Here is a 26,145-nt window from a genome sequence, read left to right as displayed (position 1 = left end):
CCAGAAATATGTCCAACAGTCCCTGCTAGACCAGTTTTCTTTTGGTCTACTTTCCGCCAGTTTACAGCGCCCAAAAATGGCTGTGACACATATTAATTCTGTCTGAGTTTCCACTCCGCCAAAGCCACGCCCCTTTTCGGAGAAGAGTCGGAGCAGACGGAAAAAGTCATTTTTTCTGTCCCCGACAGCTAATAAATAGGTCTGAGAGCAGAACATGTGGTGAGAGCGCCACAAAACTGGCGGAAACACCATAGTAAATGTCCCCCAGTGTCTTGCATTGTTTTAATGCAAAACACTGCGTTCTGGTTACCGATTGCATGCGTTTCCATAGAAACGCTTATGCGATTGGGCAGAGGCCCACCCTCCAGCTGAATATAGCAGAATTACTCCCCATGAGTGTCAGTAGGGATTTCGGGTCATCTTCAAGCCATCACACAAGAATGATCACCCAGCTGATATTTTTTACTTATTGTTAGATATAGAGCACCTTAATTATCTATTTAATTATTGATATTAAAGTTATTTTAGCAAAAAAGGATGGAAGTTGCCAAAATGGCACTTGGTGTTTATTGATAAATGAGCATACTGTTTTTGCTCTTCGGTGACGACACGGGGAGTGACAGCTCTCTTGAAAAAGGCGATGTGCATATGCCGTCAGCATTTAAATAGTGGCATGTGCGCCACTTAAACACCACAGCTGAATTTCTTGCTGAACATTGCATTACATCGGTCTGCATATCACTAGATCTTATCATTCCTAAAATAAGTTGCAGACTGTAATGCAGATCATAAAAGGCAGGATTGGGAGCCTGTGTGAGAGTCTGTTTCCATAAAGCATTAATGGCAATGCAACATAGTATTGCAACATGTGTCCTTAAGGGGTTAAAGAGTAGGGTCACCCCATTCAGGGCTCATATGTTATGGAGATGGAAGAGAGGCTGCAAAGCCTGTCTGGCAAGACTTACCAGAAGAACTTCATGGAAAAGTTTAGTGTCAATGTATGTTTTAACAGTAATCTCACTGATGTCCTTATTAATGTGTTAGGGAACAGTGGTTTAGGGCCCCAAACCTGCCTCTGACAATCAGAATATTTACTGGCAGAGGAGTCTGTGATCTGGTCGGTACACGATCAGTTGCTTCACTGTGCATATTAAATGAAAACTGCAGACTCCACAGCGCCACAACTGACAATGGTTTGTATAGAGATAATTCTGAAGCTTACCCAATACTGACAATACCCATGGCCACAACCCCTTTAAGGACATGCCTTAAAGGGGCACATTTACTTACCCGTCCCTGCACGATCCCCGAGGTGCGTTGTCCGACAATCTTGTACAGCTGCCGCGATTCACAAAGATTGTGCGCCTGAGATCCTGCATGTGTCGCTTCCCCGATCAGGTCCGCCAGAGTTCACCTTCTTCTTCCCGGTGCATGTAAGTGCTTGGTTGCGACACAATTTTAAATGTTAAATCCTGCGCGTTGTCCGAATCCGTTGGATTGTCAAACAGCCCGCCCCCCAATTTGTGTTGTGTGAAAGCCGGTTGCGACACAATCCCCGAAAACGTAAATGTGGCCGCGGGACCTTAGTAAATAAGCCCCTGAATGTCACTTAACAAGAAGGAATGAATTTCTTACATATTAAGACTTTACTGAGAGGGTGCCAGACAGGCTGGAGACAATAAAGCAAGGGTGTATAAGAGCATACTGAAACAGTGAGAAGTAAAGTAGAAGGAACTACTTAAATATTAAGGTGCTAGTAAAAGAAATCCAGAGAAGCTGATATGTTCTAAGATCTGATCTACATAAACAAATGGGAAAGTAACAAGAGAAGGAGTAAACAAGATGTTTTTCAACTAGTCTAGTTGGATGCTGAAATAGTTTTAGACTGCTGGATTTTAATGAAAAATCTGTTTGAACTATAGTGCAAGGTTTATAGTTGTATTGTATATTCAGTTGTGTGATTGACTCCACTGTTTGCTGTTGACTATTAGTAACTAAGGCACAGCAGAGCCACTGACACTGGTGCGCCAGCGTATGTTAAAGCCAATCCCCCACCACCACCACCAAGGCGGATACATCGACAGGCTTAGACCTCATGATGTAACATGGCGGAAACATCAATGGGCTTACACCTCATGATGGACAAAACTCTATCTTTCTCCCATGAACGGTACGGTATGGTGACACACGTGTGCTCACTGTACCGTGGCTGGGTGCCATAGGCCTCTACTGGTCTCCCACACTTTCATTCCTTTTTCGGAGTGGAAAAAGATGCAAATGATTGGTTTGAAAGTTGTTTCCTCCAATTGTTTCAAAGCAATGGCTTGTGCATTTTTTCGTCTTCAAAAACGTAATAATACATGACCCCTGACGTATGTAATGGAATAACCTAGCTGTGGTGAGGACTTCAAGGGTTCACATCACCTGCAGAGAGGGCATGAAGTAATACCTGTGTTGTAGAGAATTTACATAGTAACGAGGCAGCACATTATAGCAGTATTATTTGTATATAGGTCTGTAGTGTGCACTTATAATGCCCTTAGTGTCGGTATAGCTGTATGGATAATACAGTCTCATACACCGGTTACAGCAGTAGGATACTACACGCTGCTGCATCCCTGACATCTTCACACGTTTTGCCTCGGCTCTTCCTTCTTCATATCCCGCCCATATTGTGTAAGCAGGGGGCGGAACCTTTACTCTTCCGGAACTAATATTCCTACATTCCTGTGTAGCAACCGAGACCGAGCCGCTGATACACACGCAAGTGTCAAATACGAGCTGCAGGGGACGGTCAGTCAGTGGTGAGTACAGGGGGCTGCGGTGTGCATGGACTATGCACTGTGTAGCCTGTGTTACCCTGTCATATGCTGCAGGCACAGCCATGACTGGAGAGGAGGCAATGTCATGGGGGCGATAGCTGTATAGGATTTCCTATCTTTGGACTTTCCTGGATCTCATGATGACTCCATTCTATCATCTATCTCTCAGTGTACAGTAAAACCAGATTAGGGATCACATCTGCCTTAGCTATTCTGTCAAAGTTTATAGACAGAGATGTGCAGCATGCTGGAGAAACACTGTACAAAGTCAACAGACCCCCATTATATTCAGTGGGGGCTGCAGTGCATCATTGCTGTCCGGCATGTGACTATCATCTTAGTTTCTTCACTGGATTACATTAAAACTGCATATTTTTGGTAGGTCATGCCCCATTTTAAAATATTGAATAAACTGTCACCATTAATGTGTCTCGCTGTGTTTTGGGCACCTAAATACTCTAGGGGGGAGATATCATAGCTGGGTGCATCCATTTACTAAGAGGTGCCTGAATTAATTGTACTCCTGGTATTGCACATTTGCACTGTGACCTGCAACTGAAACCTAGCCTATAAATGACTAGTAAGACAGAAATCTAGCATCGCAACCTTGATAAATTATCTTACCTTTATGTCCTGCAAACTTGATGCAGTGGTTTTCTGTGCAGTGCTCACAGCTCCAGGTTTCCACTGGCTACAAACAATGGGAATTGCAGAGATTCAGCCAAAGAGTTTTGTAAATAACAATTTAAAGTGTACCTGTCACCAGTAATGCCATTGTCAGCTGTTGGTTCCAAATAGCCTATACTAGACTGATTAAAAAAAAATGCTTTTGTCAGCATTCTGAATCATTTCAGTAGTTAATAATAGTTTATTTTACATTACCTGGCTCCCTGCTAGGAGTGGGTAGTGAGTTAGGGGGGGGCAGCTGCAGCCTGTGTGTGCCTGTTCAGCCTCTTTTCATCCTGTCATGATCTGCGGTTGTCAATCTCATTCAGCTCCATAGAGATGAATGGAGCAGAACGGACATGCGCAGCCATATGCTCCGCTCATCTCAGGGAGCTCCAAGGAGTCCAACAGAGGTACCGCGGAACCCGTTCTCATGATCTGTGCGGGTCTCATCACTAAGACCCCCACCAATCAGCAAGTCAGGCCCTATCCTGTGGTTAGTGTCCTGGGATAGTTAGTGTACTTGTTTCCTGGGATAACCCTTTCAATAATATAACCAGTAAAGAAGTGGTTAAGTAAATGGAATGTGACTTGGTGATCTCTTACATATAAATACAGCAGCATAATGGTGTCACTTCCCTAGTGTCAAGTTGTAAAGTAAATGTGTATAAAATCAATATGGTGGGTCTGGTGAGTACAGGTGGGTATGACTAGACACGGAGTGCTATAGAGTTGCAGTACTTGGAATTTTTCAGAATGCAGCAGGTTCATTGCACTGTGAAGGGGATCTTTTTATGTACAAAACCTCTGACCAGGAACAAAACTGATCTGCAGTGTCAGCAATCTACTGTCCTCCTAGGCAGAGTTGTCCTTTCTCCCTATTCTATGCCTAAAAAAACTAAGTGGAAGAGAATTGCAGATATTTCTTTTTTAAGATCAGGATCTATCAATGTGAACATACCCTAGAAATGTCACAGGATGGAGGACATTTAATAATAGTTATCTAAATGCTGGGACCCATACTGGTCATAAAAAGTGGCCATACAAATCACCCCCCACCAATCCAGAAAAAAGGGGTCCTGTTCTTACTCATTGGGGCACATTTACTAAGGGTCCGAATTGCGCATTTCCGTCGGGTTTTCCGAATTTTACAGTTTTCCGCGATTTGCCATGGGTTTTTGGCGCACGCGATCGGATTGTGGCGCATCGGTAGCAATTTTAGTCAGCTTTTAGAAATTTTCGGGATTTGCGCCGCTGTGACAGCTATTTAGAAGGGAGTTGTGTCGCATGCAATCGGATTTTGGCACTGACTTTCATGCGGCAGAAATGGGGAGGGCGGTCGGACGATCCGATGGATTCAGACTGAGCGCAGGATTTAACTTTAAAATCGTGTCGCTAGACATGCACTTACATACACCGGGAAGAAGAAGGTGAACTCCGGCGGACCTGAGCGGGGAAGCGACAGATACAGGAAATCGGGCGCACGATCTTTGTGATTTGTGGCAAAGTTCATCCTCGTCGGACAACGCACAGCAGGGATCGCACAGGACCGGGTAAGTAAATGTGCCCCATTGTGTACAGTTTTGGGCACCAGTGTATAAAAAGGACATAGTAGAACTGGAATGGGTGCAGAGGAGAGCAACCAGGATTATTAGGGGAATGGGGCGACTAGAATACAATGACAGATTACAAAATTTGGGATTATTCAGTTTAGAAAAAGACGACTGAGGGGAGACCTCATTACAATGTACAAATACTTGAAAGGACAGTACAAGGATCTCTCCAAAGATCTTTTATACCCAGGCCTGAGATCAGGACAAGGGGGCATCCTCTACACCTAGAGGAGAGGTGATTCTACCATCATCGTAGACAAAGGTTCTTTACTGTAAGAGCAGTGAGACTGTGGAACTCTCTGCCGCAGGAGGTTGTTATGGCGAACTCTATGTACATGTTCAAGAGAGGCCTGGATGACTTTTTCCAGCCTTATATACTATGATACTATTATTGGTTTAGCATGTGTCTTGCTGCTCCATTCAATAGTATGGGCGTCTTCACACAGTATGATATCCGGAACAAAGGGGTTAAAATCAGAGAAGCTACTAACACGGCATACTCCCGAACTTAATCAAAAAGTTTTAGTGCTCTACTCTTTAAAATGTCCTTATATCGCAGTCCCAAAGGACACTCTCACCAGGTCCTTTGTAGGTTGGAAATTGAAGAGTTCCTCAGTAATTCCTCCTGTTACTCTGTACCTTTTCCATACTGGGCTCAACTGCAGACCTCTTCTCACTCACGTGCCCGAAGTCCAACAGAAATCCTATACTGGAAGTTTGTGTACAGTGCGGATTACCGGGGTAAAGAGTAAAGGTTTTTTTATTTTCATATACTCCCAAAACAAGGTTAAAATTGAGCGTATCAACATACAGGGCCTCGAAAGAAGCCGGGAGGGTGAAAGCCTAGGTCGAAACCCTGGATTTCTGTTGGACTTCAGGAACGTGAGTGGGACGAGGTCTGCAGTGGAGAATGGGAAAGGTACAGAGTAACAGGAGGAATTACTGAGGAACTCTTCAATTTCCAGCCTACAAAGGACCTGGTGAGAGTGTCCTTTGGGACTGCGATATAAGGACATTCATGTGACAAAAAACAAATTACAGATGCTCACCTAGGCTCCTCTTCATCACACTCCTGGCAGTGGTCTTCTTTAAAGTTGATGCGCTGGGATCGCCTGTAAAAAAGACTTATCATTAGCAGCCCGGAGCGCAGGGCCGAGATGTCCTATGCTCTGGGCTACTAATTATTATCATGCTGCGAGATGGAGGTGATGTCACGCGAGAGGTGTGAATAAACAGCTCAACATCTTTTCCTGCTAATTATACCTTAAGTCTTTTTTTCATGTGATCCCAGTGTGTCATCATTTTAGAAGACCCCCGCCGGTATCAGGATGAAGAGGAGCGCAGGTGAGTATCTGTAGTTTTTGTTATTCGTAGTGGTGGTTTTCCTCTAAATATTCAAATTAGCCTGAAGTGCTCTGCAAAGTCTCTGTTGGCTTTGCCCACGGCCCTGTGTAGTCCCCCCGGGCACCGCCTACAGAGCTTGCAGAGGCAGTGATATCACCGGTTCTCTGTAGGCAGTGCCAGTGGGCAAATGCAGGGCAAGGGGTGTGGATATATTAGATACCGGCACATTTTGAAAGAACTTGTATCCTTTGCTTAGTAAATCTCCCCCACTGGTATTACATTTTACATTGAGCTCGCATTGGCTTCTGTGTCTGCTTGATATTCTTTCCCTGGTTATTCAACAACTTTTCTGTTTGTCAGGTGTCCAGAAATCCATGACACTCCAAATGACTTTGGACTATTGAAAAGTGAACTGAGACTCATGGCCATGCTGCGACCATTGCATTCTTGATGGCAGCCTTCACTTCCTCGAAATCTGTGTAATAAATCTACCAAAGGAAGAATGTAGCCTTCTACTTATTGAACTTTGTCATTGCTTGCGTTCTGCTGGCTGATAAGTCATCACAAAAATTATCCTCAGTGCCGGATCAGCACTTGCTGTATAAACATGAGTAACATCGTTCAGTCGGAGAACAGGAGCCTACTTTTGGGAGTCTTTACAGGAGCTGCAGGAGTTAGCATTGCCTTCTTGTGCTGGAGAAGATATGGAAAACATGGATACTTTCTTGGTTTGCCAGAGAAATGGTCATCTACTAGGGATAACCAGGTCCAGAACAACCAAGGTGCTGTCATGGTTCTTCAGGGCCGTCAACTGCAAATCCTGGAGAAACTGGGGAGCCTGCTGAAGAGTGTTGAGGAACTGAGGGAGGAGGTGAAATTTCTCAAAGAAACCATACCTAAATTAGAAGAACAAATTAAAGACGAATTAAGAGGCAAGAATGATGGAAGGAAGGTCAGTCCACAGCACAGAAGTCTTAAAAGAAAGAAAAGTGAGACCACAAAGGCATCAGGTGAATACCCTAGTTCTGAGGAAGCTGAAAGTGAAGGAGGGTAAGTGTGGGATCCTCTAATTTTATAATAACATCCAGTATCAAGAATCTGTGCTTATACAGCACTAGAGGTTATAGCAATGCTGGGCAGAAACTAAGAGTTATACTCTTAGATAATTCTTCATTAGTCCCACAGTGGGGAAATTCACAGCATTACAGCAACAGAGAGAATACAGAGAGTACAGTACAAACAATGACAGAACAATAATATTGGGGATAAATGAAGAAAAAGGGATAAAAAGACAAGCAATATAGAAGCATATAGCGGCAAATAACAAATATCACGTGGTTTACATTGGGATCCTACTGCCATATGCCATTGCGTGCCCATAAATAGTGGCATTTAGTGGAGGTTTATGTTTGGAAATGCTGCCAATTTATGTCCATATCTAACATCTGCCACAAATAAAGGTCATCCTAATCTATAAAATCTTTTTAGACAAAATATTTCCATTAGCCAGCTACAGTATGATCATATAATATCTACAGGCATAGAATATGGCAGTGCTGTGGTTACTACATAATTCATACAGTCTTTATACATGGATTATAGCAGTGCTGGGGTTGTTACATACTACATACTGCCTTTATCTAATCCAGTTAAATCACCTTAAAGAACACCTGTCATCAGGTCTGTGTCACTAGTCCTGTCACCTCTACCTGTTGGAGCAGCTCACAAGGATTCTATCCTGGGCCTTTATCTAGTTATTTCATACATTAATCATTATAAAATCATCTTTTCTTTATTATGTAAATGAGGCTGGTCACATGGACAGAGGCAGTGATGTCACCCCTGTTCCCCCTTCCCTTTCCTCCCCCTGCTTATGTCTGTGTGTAATGTATAGTAAAGCATTACTAGTGCTTGTGCTTTATCTGTTGCCCATGAGAGACACAGACATCAGCTACACAAGTACCTGACATGTTCTGCTATACACATGGCTGCCTAGAGCTGTTGATTACACACACAGGTTGCAGGCGCCACCAGCATCAGGAAGTATAGAGGGGCAGCAGCAGTGTCACATCATTATACAGGCTGTCAATCAAGCACTGGGGGTGTGGCTGTGCCTCCCACTCATGAATAAGCTGGACAGCTGAGTATGATTCATTGGACCCATCTCAGGCCATTTGCATACAGCTTTAGTACCTGATTGTGTAAGTTTACAGACATGTAAACATGAATTTTTATGTGGTACAGCCTGGCTCTATTGTGCATCTGCGCCGTAAAACCCGGTTGTAATACGCCGGCTTCACTACGTGACTGCGGAGGTGTGGGACACAAGAGATTGGTCCAATGAGACGCAAAGGACCCATCTCTAGGTAGGTATAAAGGGTTTTTTGATGGCAGGAATGTAGGGACTTGGCAAAGGGCCATTTGGAACACTAAACCTCTGGTCCACAAAGACCTGTAGGGGGTTTAGTGTCCTAAATCGCCTTGAGAGGTCCTCAGTGTTCCTGTGTGAACGTGCCCTCAATAGAACTATTCTAGTTGCCCATAGCAACCAATGAGAACTCAGCATTATTTTAAGAATGGTTGTAGGAAAATGAAAGCTGAGCTCTGATTGGTTGCCATGGACAACTAGAAGCGTTCTTCTCTCGGACACTTCGAGTAAATCTCCCCCTAAAGATTCCATGTGTAATCTGCTTACTCCTTAGCTGAGGTATAAAGCGCTTATTCTACCTGCCAGCAATATTATGCACAGGGCTGAAGGCTTGGGATATAACCCACTTTAAGTTGTTGTCAATTCAGATCAATCTGACTACCAAAAACCCAGGGACCATCTTAAAGCACCTTAAAGCAATTATCTGACTATAAATGTGTGAAGAATATGACAAACTGTTTGTTTATTCACTTTAGAAAGTAGTTTCTTAAAGGGGTTGTCCAATTTCTGCAAATAAATGTTATGGTATAATGAAAAGTTCTACAAGTTTCCAATATACTTTCTGTATCAATCCTTTACTGTTTTCTAGATCTCTGCTTGCTGTCATTCTATAGAAAGTCTTATTGTTTACATCCTATGGTTAGAAACCTCTCCCTGGTCATGTGATGTCAGACGGATGTATCTCCCCTAGACATTACAGAATATATCCAGGGTGTAGGATATAAATGTCTTGCATATACATAGCTTTCTCCATGCAGTTCTGTAAGAGCCATTGAAACGATCAAGAAGAGAACAGAGAAAATAATTTGGCCTCCTCTCTGTTCATGTTTCTCTTCTTCAAACACAACCTGACCAGGTGGACCATGTCATTAGGCAGGGAATGGCAGACCCCTGTCCTCTCATAGGCATGGATCTCAGAGGTGTTTAGAGAGAGACTTTTTGAAGAAGATTTCATCAAATCCCATTCACTCTGTGAATATTTATCAGAATTGTTTGAGAGCAGAACTGTTCTAGTTTCCCATGGTAACCAATCAGAGCTCAGCTTTCATTTTCCCACAGCTGTTTATATAAATAAAGCTGAGCTCTGATTGGTTTCCATGGGCAACTAGAACGGTTTGACCTCAGACACTTGTGATAAATCTCCCCAGATATGTGTCTGCCAACAACTCCTATCTATATTTTATATTATTAACAGTTTTTTTATTGTTTTAACAATACAGCATTAATACAACCAAATGAGACTATTCCCAACAACAGTGAGCACTGAATTGTCGTCAGACAGATGGCGATACACGGCTCAGTTAAGTTGCTCAAGTGCTTTTACAGTAGTGTATACAGGCAGTCCCCGGGTTACATACAAGATAGGGTCTGTAGGTTTGTTCTTAAGTTGAGTTTGTATGTAAGTCGGAACTGTATATTTTAACATTGTAATCCCAGCCAGAACTTTTTTGGTCTCTGTGACAATTGGATTTTAAAAATGTTGGGTTGTCATAAGAATCAATAGTAACACTAAAGCTTCATTACAGACACCTGTGATAATGTTACATCTGATCATTGTAGCCTAGGACTAAAGTACAATAAATTACCAATATCCAGAGGTCCGTTTGTAACTAATGGTCGTATGTAATTCAAGTGTTCTTAAGTAGGGGACCGCCTGTACTTCAATGAAGTCCAGACAAGATTTTAGATTTCCAAGGAGTATCTGTTGCTTGACCTAAGTCGGTACTTTCCTCTCATCCAGTGACTCGCAGGATTCGTGTGCGTTGGTGTGGTTTTCATCATTGAAGTCGTCCGTCTTATCTTGTACCATTTATTTAGTTGAGCCAAATGGCGTATAAGGCAAAAAAACTATTTGTGGGTTAAGCCTTCACAAAGGGTCAAGGGTTTTTTTAGGTTCTGGTGGCTGATGGGTATCTTTTTAGATGTTGAGCTTTTTCAAAAGGTAGTGGGTGCGGTTAAAACTGCATCGCAATCAGCTTTGAGGTGGTTTTAGGTGCAGTTTTGTCAATTGAACAGGTGAAAGACATGAACTGAACGAGTGAATTTGATTTTTAAGGGGAAACCTGCTCCTCAAATCTCATTCAGGGTGCATTCACACGTTGCAGTTAAAACTGCATCACAATCAGCTTTGAGGTGGTTTTAGGTGACTTTTTGTCAATTGAACAGGTGAAAGACATGAACTGAACGAGAGAATTTGATTTTGAAGGGGAAACCTGCTCCACAGATGTCATTCACCCGTTCAGTTCATGTCTTTCACCTGTTCAATTGACAAAACTGCACCTAAAGCCACCTCAAAGCTGATTGCGATGCAGTTTTAACAGCAAGGTGTGACCGTACCCAGTAAGGTTTATAATTTATCCACAGGTGAAGCTTTTTGTAATCCTTTAATGAAAGGGCACCCTAGTTTTGTATGCCTACATGTCTGCCACAGGCAACTATACAATGCGGCAAAAGTGGTGCTTGGTTCTCTCCTTGTGTGTGTGGCAGGAGTGGGATTCAGAATAATTGGTGATCCTTATGAGTTTGTCCATAAAATTCACAGTGCACAAAAACTCTGAGCACCTTAAAGCTATATACCCTCTTTCAACCCAGACTTACTGCAGAACTGGAAAATTATGGATCTTCAAGTATTGATGTGTATCAGCCCTGCATCATCTCGCATCATTGGTCCACTACACATCTGGGTGGATTCTTCTTCTTTTTTTATTTTAAATTACAAGTACTAGGGGGCACAGACACAATGTAATCTCGCCAAATCAAAAGGATTGTTTCCAAAATAACACCACAAAAAAGAGGAAACAAAAACCAAAATGTAGAATGCATAAAATAACACTTTATTAGATCAATTAAAAGAAATCCATTTAAAAAGACGACATAGACAGAAAAAGTCCACCAATGGTCAAAATAGCTAAATATACATAACAATTACATCACAGTAAGCCAGTATAGATGTATGGAAGGAATGGTCCTCAGAAACTAGTCAAGGATACCCCTAATGAAGCAAGGCGAAACACATTTAGGGTGAAGACACACATGGCGTTTTTGGGCCGTTATTACTAAGTGCGTTTTCAGATCGTTAAAAACGCATTCGTTAAAAAAACGCATCCGTTTTTTAAAAACGCATGCGTTTTTATCCGTATTTCCGAAATTGCGCAATGAAAAACGGACAAAAACTGATGCGTTTTTTAATGCATGCGTTTTTAACGATCTGAAAACGCACTTAGTAAAAACGGCCCAAAAACGCCATGTGTGTCTTCACCCTTAGGGTGGTGATCACCTTTGTGGTCTGTATATACCTGTGTATGTGTCCCTTGTCCTCTGTTATTCCTCTGGGTAATACTTGTTTGTAAGCACATATCTTGAGGTGTTCTGAGGACTATTCCTTATATATCTATACTGGCTTACTGTGATTCATTTGTTATGTATATTTAGCTATTTTGACCATTGGTGGACTTTTTCTGTCTATGTCGTCTTTTTAAATGGATTTCTTTTAATTGATCTAATAAAGTGTTATTTTATGCATTCTACATTTTGGTTTTTGCTACCTCTTTTTTGTGGTGTTATTTTGGAAACAATCCTTTTGATTTGGCGAGATTACATTGTGTCCGTGCCCCCTAGTACTTGTACGGTAATTTAAAATAAAAAAAGAAGAAGAATCCACCCAAATGGATTTGTTACCTCATTTTTGTTATGCCTTAACTAATCACTAACTTAGACAAAGAAAATACTTGCATTGAGGGTGTAATATGGTTTGCCGGATCAATTCTGATGAAAACGCAGACAATCCAGACCTTCAGTCTCATTTATTATCGCCATGCGCAAAAAAAATAAAAATTTTAGGTTTTTTGGGCCAAATAAGTTGTATCCTACGACACAGTTAATAAATCCCCCTTAATGATTAGAAATCCTCCACAAAACACACACTGCGGAGCCTAAAGCGAGATGTGCACTGCCAGAGGTTATTGATAAGACTGCGGCATGTGGTTTCTTGGCATCCGTGACATGAGGATGGATGAGGTGAAGGATGTTTAGTCTAGGAGATTGGTTTTTTCTATGTAATGATATCTGCTGGCAGCTTGAGATTACACGTAGCGCAGCAATAGTACAGCACTGGAGAAGCTATATATATTTCTATGTAATAAAGTCATAAACTCGCTGGGGGAGATTTATCAGAAGTGTCTGAGGTAAAACTGTCTTAGTTGCCCATGGAAACCAATCGGTGCTCAGTTTTTATTTTATAACCACTGTGGGGAAAATGAAAGCTGAGCTCTGACTGGTTGCTATGGGCAACTAGAACAGTTGGGCTACATGCACACTGCCATTGCCCGCCGTACAGCAGCACAACGGGCAAACAGCAGTGCCGGGGAGAGCGCCGCTCACTCCGGCCGCTCTCCATAGGAATATATGGCGCACGGTGCCGTACTCAGTCGAAAAAAAGGACATGTCCTATTTTATGGAGTACGGAGCTGTACAGTATATCTATTTCCTATCCTGTGTATACCTTATTATGTACTGTATACATATTATATTTATTCAGGTATAGTTATACTTTTAAAGACTTTGTTATTTTCTTGCAGATACATCACTGCTCAGACTGACACAGAAGTAGAATCTGAGGATGAGCCTGGGTTGGGGATAGTCACCGCAGAGAAGACTAAACTTCCCGAGGAGGAAGCTGAACTTCAGTCTCTTCTACGACAAGCAGATACCAACCACAATGGTTCAGAGTCAGACAAGCAGGACGGATTCAGGATGTTACTTAACAAGCAGGAAAAGGTATGGCCACAACCTATCCTCAACAAGGCTTCATGCACAGATGCTTTTTGTGAAACTTTGCTTGCTTTATTAACCCTTCTTGACTGAGGGTTATTAGTGCCTGAATTTCCTGGTCAATTTTTGCAGATACCTTTGTCCATATGATCATATTTCCGAATTAACCATAATTCGCCTGGGCTTTTAGCTGACGGGCTGGTGGGGGGCTCATTCCAAATGATCATATCTCCTGAACTGTGGCACGTAGAGACACAATACTGGTGTCCTATTAAAGTTGGGAAACCCATGAGAATATCAGGTTTGTTGTTTGTAGGAGAATCAGAACTGGAGATATACACTGTATACACAAGTTAGAGCTGGGAAAAGATCTGTATTTAAAAATCAAATTTTTTACTGTAACTTTAATAAAGGATATATCTGGTTCCGTTTCATCGAAAAACACAATCCTGATATTATATCAACCCCTTCCCAATGTGTGATGTATTAGTACGTCACACGTCGGCCGCGGATGTGTGAAGATGGATCACGGGCTGAGACCTCTCCATACAAGGTGCGTGGGTGCCTCCATCTTTGCTTGTATCTTCATTCCCCAGAAGCGATGATCTGTCTCCATGACAGGCTCGGGTCTTTATAAGACCAAGGCTGTATGTTTCCTGATCATTTGTTACAATGACCTAGGGTTAAAGTACTCTAGGGTGTTTGAGAAATAAATAATAATAATAAATAATACATTTTTTGTCACCAATTTCACTGCATTTGGACTTTTTTCCCAGCTTCTCAGTACACAGCATGGAATATTCAATATGGTCACTATGAAGTGCTATTTCATCAAAGTTCTTTACAAGGAAAAATAAAAAAGGTGTGGGCTTAAAAATGGAAATGCAAACACGAAAAAGGACCTGGTAGTTTGCTATCAGTATAAGGCATGAGCAAATATGACATATATATCTGTATTGCAGCCGTGAAGGTGTTAATGTGTTTATTGCACAGGTGGGGAAAAAATATATCTTGGAAAAATGATGGACACTCAGGTGCTTTATCTCTTCCCCATGGAGACCTTTTTTTTTATTTTGTTGCTCCCCTCTTTTAAAAATCAATAAATTGTTTTTTTTTTCAGTGTACAAAGTTGTATGAGTGCTTATTTTTTTGCATAACAAATTGTACATTTTATTTAGAGATGATATTTAATTGTTTTCGTTGTGTACTGGGAAGTAGGGAAAAATTTTGTGAAATTGAACAAAAAACACACCTTTCACTATGCGTTTTTAAATTACACCTCTGCTTTTATTCTCTGGGTTGTTACGATCATGAGTCAAATTCATACAGGTTTTATTAGGTTTTAATAGATATTTTAAAAATGGAATTGGCTTCTTGGACATTTGGGCAATACTGGACTGAATTAGTTCTTACGAAACTTGTATTTTGATATTTGTTTTTCTTTTAGTATGGAAATAAAGTTGAATTCTTGTGGAGGCTGGCACGGGCGTACAGCGACATGTTTTACCTCACAAATGATGCAGAAGAAAAGAAGAGCTACGCAGCTGACGGTAAGAGGACCTCTCTGGACAACGTATCAGAGATTCTATAACCTAGAAGTATAATGGATAATGGTAAAAATAATATTCTATAACCGTTGTAGTAACCTAAAATGCAATAAAAGACCTTATGGTCTGTACTGTACATCTATATTTCCTTTCTACTATAAGTTTGCACACACCTTCTCATTCAAAGAGTTTTCTGTATTTTCATGGCTATAAAAATTGTAGATTCACACTGAAGGCATCAAAACTATGAATTAACAAATGTGAAATTATATACTTAAAGAGGACCTGTCACCTGTAAAAATGGCACTAGTTTAGTTACTAAATTAAGCAGCTACTAGTGCTACAACAGACGCAGCAGTGTTACACTGCTAGCTTTATCGGTAACCTCCAGTAACGCTTGTAGACACAGCCGCGATGTATGAAAACGGCATGAGTGGGCGGTCCAAGGCGCTGCTTCCTCCCCGACCGCCCCTCCCACTCCATAGGCCGGAGGTGACTGCCTAGCACCATGCGGCAGTCACCTCCCCAAGCCCTGCCCCCCCTCATCATTGTACATTGCGGCAGTGTCTGCTAGTGTTATCTGAGGTTTCTCATAATGCTAGCAGTGTAACACTGCTGCATCTGTTGTAGCACTAGTGCTGTTTCTACAGGTGACAGGTCCTCTTTACCAAAAAGGTGTGAAACAACTGAGAATATGTCTTATATTTTAGGTTCTTCAAAGTAGCCTCCTCTTGCTTTGATTACTGCTTTGCATTCTCTTGATGAGCTTCAAGAGGTAGTCACCAGAAAAGGTTTTCACATCACAGGTACCCTGTCAGGTTTAATAAGTGTGATTTCTTGCCTTATAAATGGGGTTGGGACCATCAGTTGTGTTGTGCAGAGGTGGATACACAGCTGATAGTCCTACTGAATAGACTGTTACAATTTGTATTATGGCTAAAAAAAGCTGCTAAGCAAAGAAAAACAAGTGACCATCATTACTTTAAGAAATGAAGGGCAGTCAAGTTGAGAAAATTGTAAAAGTGTCCCCAAGTGCAGTTGCAAAAACCATCAACGCTACATAGAAACTGGCTCACATGGGGACTGCCCCTGGAAATGAAGACCAAGGGTCACCTCTGCTGCGGAGGATAAGTTAATCCGAGTCACCTGCCTCAGAAATCGCAGGTTACCAGCAGCTCAGATTGGAGACCAGTCACTGCCACACAGAATCCTAGCAGCAGACAAGTCTCTACAACAACTGGTAAGAAAAGACTGTGTGCAGCAGCCTTCATGGTAAAATAGTTACTAGGAAAACCACTGCTGAGGACAGGCAACAAACACAAGAGACTTGTTTGGGCTACAGAACACAAGGAATGGACATTAGACCAGTGGAAATCTGTGCTTTGGTCTGATGAGTCCAAACTTGAAATCTTTGGTTCCAACCACCGTGTCTTTGTGCCATGCAGACAAGGGGAACAAATGGACTTTCCTGGTTCCAATGTATTTGACCAAGAAGGAGAGTGATGGGGTGCTAGGCCAGATAAACTGGCTTCTACAGTCACCAGACCTGAACCCAATCGAGATGGTTTGGGGTGAGCTGTACCACAGGGTGAAGGCAAAAGGGCCAACAAGTGGTAAGCATCTCTGGAAACTCCTTCAAGACTGTCGGAAGACCATTTCAGGTGGCTACCTCTTGAAGCTCATCAAGAGAATGCCAAGAGTGTGCAAAGCAGTAATCAAAGCAAAAGATGGCTACTTTGAAGAACCTGGAATATAAGACACATTCTCAGTTGTTTCACCCTTTTTTGTTAAGAGGTATTCCCACGAAGACAAGTTTCTTATATGTACTCAGCACAACATAATAACACATTCTTTAATTCACTGTTATTAACAAAAATGCAGCATTTCACAGATATAATCCAACCTGTCTCTATCAGTCCTGTTGTACACTATTTCAGTTGCACCTAGATCCGACCCAGTAACTTCAGATTTCGGGTCAGCCGCCATCTTGGATTTTTGTGTGAGATCCTGCAGATGAGATTTCTGTGTCTTGTGTCTGTAGCTACGCCCCTGCAGTCCTAGGAAGAGGGAGGCAGACACATATCTGTGAGAACACAGATGTAGTAGTGCTGTGTGTGTAATATAATGTATCTCATCCATCTCTCATCTGTCTCATCTCTCTTTCTATGTGTCAGTGTGTTCGTACAATGTCAGAAGCCACATGAAAGTGCATATACACCTGAACCCTGATAATGTAACCACATTGTCACCCCCTGAACTAGATGGATCATAATGTGTCTGCTTAGAGAGTCCCTGCCCACACCCTGGGATTTTTCACTGAGCACCATAGAGAGTGATAGGAGCTAAAACAGCAATAAAATTGTGAAGGAAGGGGTTAAAATGATCTTTATTGTGTTCACATCACTAGGGGATTGAAATGTGAGAATTTTCTTTCTTGGGAAAACCCCTTTAAGTATATAATTCCACGTGTGTAAATTCATAGTTTTGATGCCTTCTGTGTGAATCTACAATTTTTATAGCCATGAAGATACAGAAAACTCTTTGAATGAGAAGGTGTGTGCAAACCTTTGGTCTGTACTGTATGTAAAGATGTGAATATAGAAGAATGTATATATTACAATGAAAACTGGCAGCGCGGGCTTTAGTATTCAGGACAGTAGTACATCGCCCTCTGCTGTCCATTTGTAAAATTGCTAGTAAGTTACTTCCAGCAGAATGTTTCATCCAGTGCAGTGGTTATATTAGAGTTAATGTTTAATACCCTTATGTTTTCATAGGGAAGAATGTTGCTGGGAAATCTGTTGAATTGGATGACAAGAGTGCTGCCAGTCACAGATGGTGGGTAGTGGTCTTCATTTCTGTTGAATTTAAATCTTTCCCACCTCTACATACTGTATCAACAAAGCAAATTTCATAAAGTATAACAAATTGAGTTCATGTGTTGCAAATCCTATTGTTCAACCTAGGGATACGTACCCTCACTGACTTTTAGTGGTGTCCTTAGGGCTCCATTATGGAGATCATCATATTGCAGTAAATGCTGCATTTGTTTAAAAATTTGGTTCAGACAAACCGTATGCTTTTTTCCTAAACACAGTTATTGAGGCTGTAGCATTATTGTTGCCTATTGGCCTGTTACTGTTCTTGTGTCTTATGTCCTTTGATACTGTAACTTTGTTTTGGACCCTGAGAGAAGAGCAATGAGTTATTTCATTGTTAAGTAATTCTGATTTAATAAATCTTCTAGTGTAGTTAAGAAGGCTGCACAGTTCTCTGTATATGATCCTGGCGCACACACACATTGGCACGCATTGTAGATTTCTGTACGTAATTAGGCCAAGTTTTTCAGCACAAAAAAATGTGCTGAAAGAAAACAACTTGGTTTATATACGAGTATATAAAAACACAAACTTACATGCTCCCCAATGCTTCACACGCTTCTTTTTCCTCTTCACTCGTATGGATCTGGCAGAGTTGCAGCCATGTGCTCTGCCGGAGCACACACTATGACGTGACAGTGTCACTGATATCATAGTTGTGTGTGTCGGCAGAGCGCATGTTAGTTACGGCTCTGCCCGCTCTGTTATGAGTGAAAGGGAGAAGGAAGAGGAGCCGTGTGGAGCGTTGGAAGGTACATTTTTTTTTTGAGTGTTTTTTTTTATACAACGAGGGGCTGCATGGGGCATGTCATTACTAGGGGGGCTGCTGCATGGCAATTCATTACTGAGGGAGGCTGCATGGGGAATTTCATTGCGTCAATAAGTTTCCCAGTATTTTGTGGTAAAATTAGGTACCTCGGCTTATACTCGGGTCAGCTTATAATCGAATATACACTCACCGGCCACTTTATTAGGTACACCATGCTAGTAACGGGTTGGGCCCTCTTTTGCCTTCAGAACTGCCTCAATTCTTTGTGGCATAGATACAACAAGGTGCTGGAAGCTCCTCAGAGATTTTGGTCCATATTGACATGATGGCATCACACAGTTGCCGCAGATTTGTTGGCTGCACATCCATGATGCGAATCTCCCGTTCCACCACATCCCAAAGATGCTCTATTGGATTGAGATCTGGTGACTGTGGAGGCCATTTGAGTACAGTGAACTCCTTGTCATGTTCAAGAAACCAGTCTGAGATGATTCCAGCTTTATGACATGGCGCATTATCCTGCTGAAAGTAGCCATCAGATGTTGGGTACATTGTGGTCATAAAGGAATGGACATGGTCAGCAACAATACTCAGGTAGGCTGTGGCATTGCAACGATGCTCAATTGGTACCAAGGGGCCCAAAGAGTGCCAAGAAAATATTCCCGAAATTTACAAAAAACAAATGGACCTTCTGTCACGGCAGGGATTAAATTCAAATTTTTTTTTACACAAAACTGCCTATAGGCAGTCAAAGAGAGCCCATATCCGGACAGGTGAAAAAATAAAACATCACTTTTATTTGAAAAATAAATAAAATAATTAACAATAATTCAAAAAAACGTGGCATAGACCACTGGGTGCAGAGGACTCTAGTGAGTTAAGAACACAGTGTGGTCTAAGTCACAGGCAGTTGCATACAGGTTCAGAGCCTATACAATTGAGCTGCTAACCGTGCACCATTGGCACTGTCTGCATAAGGTAATGTAGCCTGTAATATGATATAAAGCCCTAGGCTGGATCCCTAGGCTGAGAGGCTCGAGTATTGCCCCAAAAGGGGCCGCTATTGTGGTAAGACATATGTTATAGTGTGTATTACATATGGGCGTCAGACCTACAGACAGCGATTATATAGGCTATAAGGTCCCATATAAGTCACTATGTATGTCCCTATCTCGGATAGTAACTAAGATAGATGTTGCCGCTGCCTGCTAGGACTCTACCACACTGCTATTTAAAATTAGACAAACATTAGCCCCCGACATGTTTCGCCAGTAGAACTGGCTTCATCAGGGGTTTGGGCTAATACTGATCGCGGCGCGGACACGCCGAGAATTTAACAGTGAAGCCACTCCCCGCCAGACCAGATACAGCCTATAGTGGAGGATCAGGACAATCCACTCACCACGAAACGCATCCCGATAGGACCATTCCTGATGCCATTACATCGTATATAGCCAATAGAGTATGCAACTAAAATGTCAGATTCTAACCTCAGCCAATGATAGGGGACGCATAGTACATACGGTTCTCCAATAGTGGCTGCCTCCGCCGTAAGGTCCTCCGATCAGCTGATTCGAGAGGACCTTTTTACTTTTTAAGGTTATGTTCACATGGCCAACCTTGTTTTTGTTAGGATTTTTTTTTCAATTTATAAATTGAAATCCAGAAAAGTAAACCCTTGTTTTATGATGTTTCCAGACTCCCTCTGACAACCTAGATACAGGTAGAACAAAGTACACTTGTCTCATCAAATAAATGGTTAATTTTGTACAGGGGCGTTGCTAGGGTTGTAAAAGATCTGGGACACGGTTCCCAATACAGGCGGTCCCCTACTTAAGAACACTCGACTTACATACAACCCCTAGTTACAAACGGACCTCTGGATATTGGTAATTTATTGTACTTTAGTCCTAGGCTACAATAATCAGCTGTAACAGTTATCAAATGTGTCTGTAATGAAGCTTTAGTGTTAATATTGATTCTTATGACAATCCAACATTTTTAAAATCCAATTGTCACAGAGACCAAAAAAGTTCTGGCTGGGATTACAATGATAAAATATACAGTTCCGACTTACATACAAATTCAACTTAAGAACAAACCTACAGACCCTATCTTGTATGTAACCCGGGGACTGCCTGTACACATGAACTTTCAGTAATGCCCTCTCCTGTACACAACCCCCTCCATATGTGGTTGGGTCTATAACTATTGTACCTAACATACAGCTTCAGAAACCGCAGCAGAAATCCCTTCTGCAGGTGACTGCAGGTGACGTGTCCTCGGACTGCAGTTGTTCTTCTCCATTAGGTCTGGCATCACCAGGTCTCCTCTTCAGCCACGTGTCCTCCCTGTGGAGTTTACCATACAGACATCTTATGTTCTTTATTGTCCCTACACCTTGGTCTTCTCCTGCTACTACCCCAAACGCTTTGCCTCCTTTACTGTAAGGCCCCTTTCACATACATGTATGCTACGCCCAGGCCAGGACTGCTTGGCTGAGGAGGTAGAGGGGTGACCGCTTCTCAAATTCTTACGGCAAAAAATCTTTTTCCCCGGAAACAACACGGTGACACACAAGTGTGCTCCTTGTACTGTGCACAATGCTCTCCAATGGTGGCTGTATGTTAACTGCTATTCGTATGGCTAGCATACAGCTGCCATATACGATCATGTGAAAGGGGCCTAATAAAGGTACACAGAAAGTCCTGCTGCAAATACAGTTAATACAGAAATAATAAATTCTTCCTTGTATAACATGTTATAAAAGCCATAAAACCTATATATTATATATATGCATTCTGAATTACACAAAGTACATGGTGCCCATTGTGGCCCCCACACTTCATAATGAATCTGACAATTAGTGCCCCCGGCGCAGCTTATGGCCCCATACTTTACATTACACCCCTAATTGTGCCACCCACCTAATAATGTTCCCTAAATGTGAACTAACAAGCAAGAATGCAATCTACACTTAATACCTATGCCCCCCCCCCCACTAATTTGCCCTCAATGTAACCCTAAACTAAATAATGCTTTGCTTAACCATGCCAACATAACCCCTCACCTAATAATACCTATAATAAGTAATGTCCGCACAGCCCCCACTAAGAAGTCCCCCACAGCCCCCAGTAGTGTTCCCCACAGTGGCCATTAATGTCCCCCCACAACTCTCCTGATGTCCCCGGGCCCCCTGTAATGGTTCCCACAGCACCCAGTAATGGCCCCCCACAAGGCCAAGTCCCCTAAATGTGCCTCTCCCCCCTCCTCCGCATAATTAAAAAAAACACTCATACTCTTCTCTTGTCTCACCTCTGGCTGTGACGCGGTGACGTCGTAGCCTCGTGTGTCCTGCTCCTGGCAGCTATAGTGAGCTGCTTGATACAGGAGACGCTGCAACGGGACAAGTGTCTTGCTGACCCGGGAAATTCGGGCTCAGGCAAAAAGATCCTAGCAACGCCCCTGATTGTGTCCATTACCATGTCCGTTCAGACACTCCTCCAACCACAAAACAATAAACCACTCCTATCATTGATGACCTACCGTCCTTCTAAACCATCAAGAGCAATGCACCTGATTGATGCCGATCAGACAGTTCTCTGGTGGATAACATAATGCCACACAAACTCTAGAATTTGGTCCTAAAGTTTTAATCTGAGATGCCCAAAACTTTCCAAATTTGTCATTGACTCATTTACAAATAAAATGTTGGGAAAGCAACTAGTTCCTCTTATCCATATCTTCTTCCTTGTAAATGAACGCTCTGTGTTTTTTGTTTTTTTGTTATAAATTCCATAGACAGAATGTCAGATTGCCAAGATGGCAGATAAGATTGTGCTGATGTCAGGCTAATAGCTTTCCAAGTTAATTTCTCACAGTCGTTTTATTACTATGGGAATGGACTCAGAGACTTGCTGGTAACTAGCTTGGATTTGTTGGTGATGATAAGAAGGTAATATATTGGTCTTTTGGGTTGAATGCACAAACTATAAGAGCTTTACTTTGGCTTTGAGTTATACGGCTGAGGTGAAACGGCTTATAACTACCATAAATCTTCTCCAATGACAAGTTCTGCTAACCTATAGTTATCAAGGATTGACTTGCTGTACCTGTAATATATTTACAATTCCCTATAGAGCTTTTGTACCAGCACAAAGGGTCTATTGTACAATGTATTCGTCATGTGAGCGTTAAGATTTCTAATAATATAAGAAATAACACAGTGAAGTAGCAATAATTAGGGTTTAATTACAGAGTTGTGTCCTGGATTGGGATATTCTACCTGGGAACTGACGTCAAGCAACTGATAGACATAATAGTTATAGGAAGGAAAATTAATCCTAGTGCTGATTGGTTTACAAGAACAGTATTCTGGATTGTAGGGAAATGTAGGGAATTGCAGAACATGTAGGCTAGCTATACATATTGTTAGCCATAGAAAAAGTGAATTAGTCTCACCGGTAATTCTGTTTCCATAAGTCCACCATGACGGCACCTGGAGGTTGCACCTTGACCTTTGGTAGGGACAGGATGTTGCGAAGGTTATAAGGCCCCTCCTCTGCCACTGTTCCCCAGTGTCTTCCAAATAACCGCCGGAGGTTCCGGTAGAGTACTAGAAGATATTAGCCAGACATCATTAATAACACAGGGCAGGGTATATATAGCCGTCATGGTGGACTTATGGAAACAGAATTACCGGTGAGACTAATTCACTTTTTCCATAGCGTCCCCCATGACGGCACCTGGAGACTTAACAAGTAAATAGACTAGGGAGGGACCACGGCCTGGAGAACTTTCCGTCCAAAGCTCAAGTCATGGCTAGAGGGTAGATCCAGGCGGTAGTGTTTTGGAAATGTCGATGTACTTGACCACGTAGCTGCTTTGCAGATCTGGGAGATGGATGCTCCCCGTTTCTCTGCCCAGGAAGTAGACATCGCTCTAGTAGAATGGGCTGTTATACTTTCTGAAAGACTCGCATCTTGCAGCTGGTAGGATTTAGAGATAGTCTGTTTTATCCACCTAGCAATGGTGGAACTTGATGATTTCTCTCCCTTATTTTTTCCTCCAAACTGAATAAACAAGTTTCTGCACTTTCTGAAAGATTTGGTTCTGTCTAGATAAATTATGACAGCTCTTCTGACATCAAGAGTATGCCAGAGTGCTTCCTTCTCATTCCTTGGGTTGTTACAAAAAGATGGTAAAAGGATTTCCTGACTTCTATGGAAGTCTGAAACTACCTTTGGAAGAAAAAACGTATCTAACTTCAGTACTATTTTGTCTTCCGAGATGATCAGGAAGGGTTCTTTGGAGGATAGGGCCTGAAGTTCTCCAATTCTCCTGGCAGATGTTATGGCCACAAGGAAGGAAGTTTTGAGAGATAGGTCTTTCAGGCTGCATTCCGAGAGTGGTTCGAACGGAGGCTTCATAAGGGAGTTTAGGACTAGTGATAAGTTCCACTTAGGGATATCTGATCTGATTGTAGGTCGCAGTCTTAGGACTGCTTTCATGAACTTCTTCACCCACCTGTGCTCTGCTAAGGGGAAGTCGAAACAGGCGCTTAGGGCCGATATTTGGACCTTAAGGGTATTAGGTCTTAACCCTTTAGAGAACCCATCCTGTAAAAAATCGAGAATTCTAGCGATATTCGGTTTGTCTGGAATCGGGGGGGAAGTCCCCGCACCAAGATATATACTTTTCCCAGATTTTGTAGTATATTTTGTTGGTGATTGGTTTTCTGCTTGCTATTAGGGTCTGTATGACCTGGTGAGAAATACCCTTAGCTAGGAGCAATTCCCTTTCAGGAGCCAGGCCGCTAGGTTCAGAAACTTCGGGTCTGGGTGAAGAAGAGGGCCCTGGTGTAGCAGATCCCTTCTGCAGGGAAGGAAGATGGGTCCTGAGATTGCTAATTTTAAGAGGAGTGGAAACCATGGTTTTTTTGGCCAGAATGGTGCTAGGATCACTGTCGTCTGACTCGATTGAATTTTTTGTAGGGTTCTGGAGATTAGGGGAAATGGAGGGAAAGCATATGCTAGATTTGTCCTCCATGACTGGCTTAAGGCATCTAGTCCTAGAGGGTTGTCCTTGGGTGAGATGGAAAAAAAATACCTCTATTTGAGTGTTCTTTTTTGAAGCGAACAGGTCTATTGACGGGAAGCCCCATTTCTGGGTTAGAGAAAGGAAGACTTCCCTGTTCAGGGACCATTCGTGTGGGTCCATCTTTTCTCTGCTCAAGAAGTCCGCCGACTGATTCTCTGCCCCTTTTAGGAACACCGCTGTTAGGGATTTTAGGTGATTCTCCGCCCAGGAAAAGATCTTCTTGGTGACCTCCATCAGGTCCGAGGATCTTGTGCCCCCTTGACGGCGTAGATAGGCCACTGTAGTCACGTTGTCTGACAGGATCCTGATATTTTTTACCTGGGTTTTGGGAAGCCTTTTTAGTGTTTCCCACACTGCCGATAATTCCCTTAGATTTGAAGATTGTCTTCTCATCCAAGGGGACCATGACCCCTGAAGGTAACGGTCTGGTAGTACGGCTCCCCATCCTGAGGAACTGGCGTCCGTTTGGATGGTCAGGACTGGAATCGGGTTCCATAGTATTCCCTTTTCTAGATGTTGCTGGTGTTTCCACCAGTTTAGAGAATTTTTGACTTCCAGAGGAATGACCTTCTTGAAGTCTAAATGTTCCAAGTTCTTGTCCCAGATTTTTAATGTCCACGCCTGTAGTGTTCTTATATGGAATTGGCTCCATGATACACAGTTTAGGCAGGCTGTTAAGCGACCCAGCAGTCTCATGGTTGAACGGACACTGCATGATTTTTTCTTTTGGAATTTGTCTATGAAAGAGATGAGGGATTCTCTCTTGTCTTGTGGGAGAAAAGAGGCTTGGCGCCTGGAATCTAACATCACCCCTAAGAATCTTGTCTCCCTCTGAGGGTCTAGATGAGACTTTTGGAGATTTATAATCCAGCCCAGATTTTCCAGGGTTCGGATTGTCCGATCTCTGTGGTTGAGAAGAGTCTGGGTCGAGTCTGCCACTATGAGGAGGTCGTCCAGATATGGAATAATGGAGATTCCTTCTTTCCTCAAGAATGCCGTCACTTCCGCCATGACCTTTGTGAAGGTTCTTGGGGCTGATGAAATTCCGAATGGCAAGGCTCTGAATGGAAAGTGGCAGACCTTCCCTTGTGGCGATTCTACCGCGAATCTTAGGAATTTCTGATGATTTTTGTGTATGGGGACGTGATAGTAGGCGTCCTTTAGGTCGATAGTGCACATTTGTGCACCTGGAGGAGTTAGTGGGGTGG

General features: G+C 42.4%; 1 protein-coding gene across 1 annotated transcript in view; it reads left to right on the top strand.

Annotated features, from left to right (window-relative positions):
• Window positions 1-2,652: 2,652 nt before the first annotated feature.
• RMDN2 (regulator of microtubule dynamics 2) overlaps window positions 2,653-26,145 on the top strand; it is a 51,709-nt gene continuing 28,216 nt past the window's right edge. The window contains exons 1-5 of the mRNA XM_072140740.1: window positions 2,653-2,804; window positions 6,806-7,495; window positions 13,451-13,649; window positions 15,091-15,193; window positions 17,968-18,028. Of these exons, the coding sequence (XP_071996841.1) occupies window positions 7,053-7,495; window positions 13,451-13,649; window positions 15,091-15,193; window positions 17,968-18,028 (806 nt within the window). The 5' untranslated portion in view covers window positions 2,653-2,804; window positions 6,806-7,052. The remainder of the gene's footprint in view (window positions 2,805-6,805; window positions 7,496-13,450; window positions 13,650-15,090; window positions 15,194-17,967; window positions 18,029-26,145) is intronic.

This window comes from Engystomops pustulosus, chromosome 3, assembly GCF_040894005.1.
Source record: "Engystomops pustulosus chromosome 3, aEngPut4.maternal, whole genome shotgun sequence".
Lineage (NCBI taxonomy): Eukaryota > Metazoa > Chordata > Amphibia > Anura > Leptodactylidae > Engystomops > Engystomops pustulosus.
This window is presented reverse-complemented; position numbering and strand designations above follow the sequence as displayed.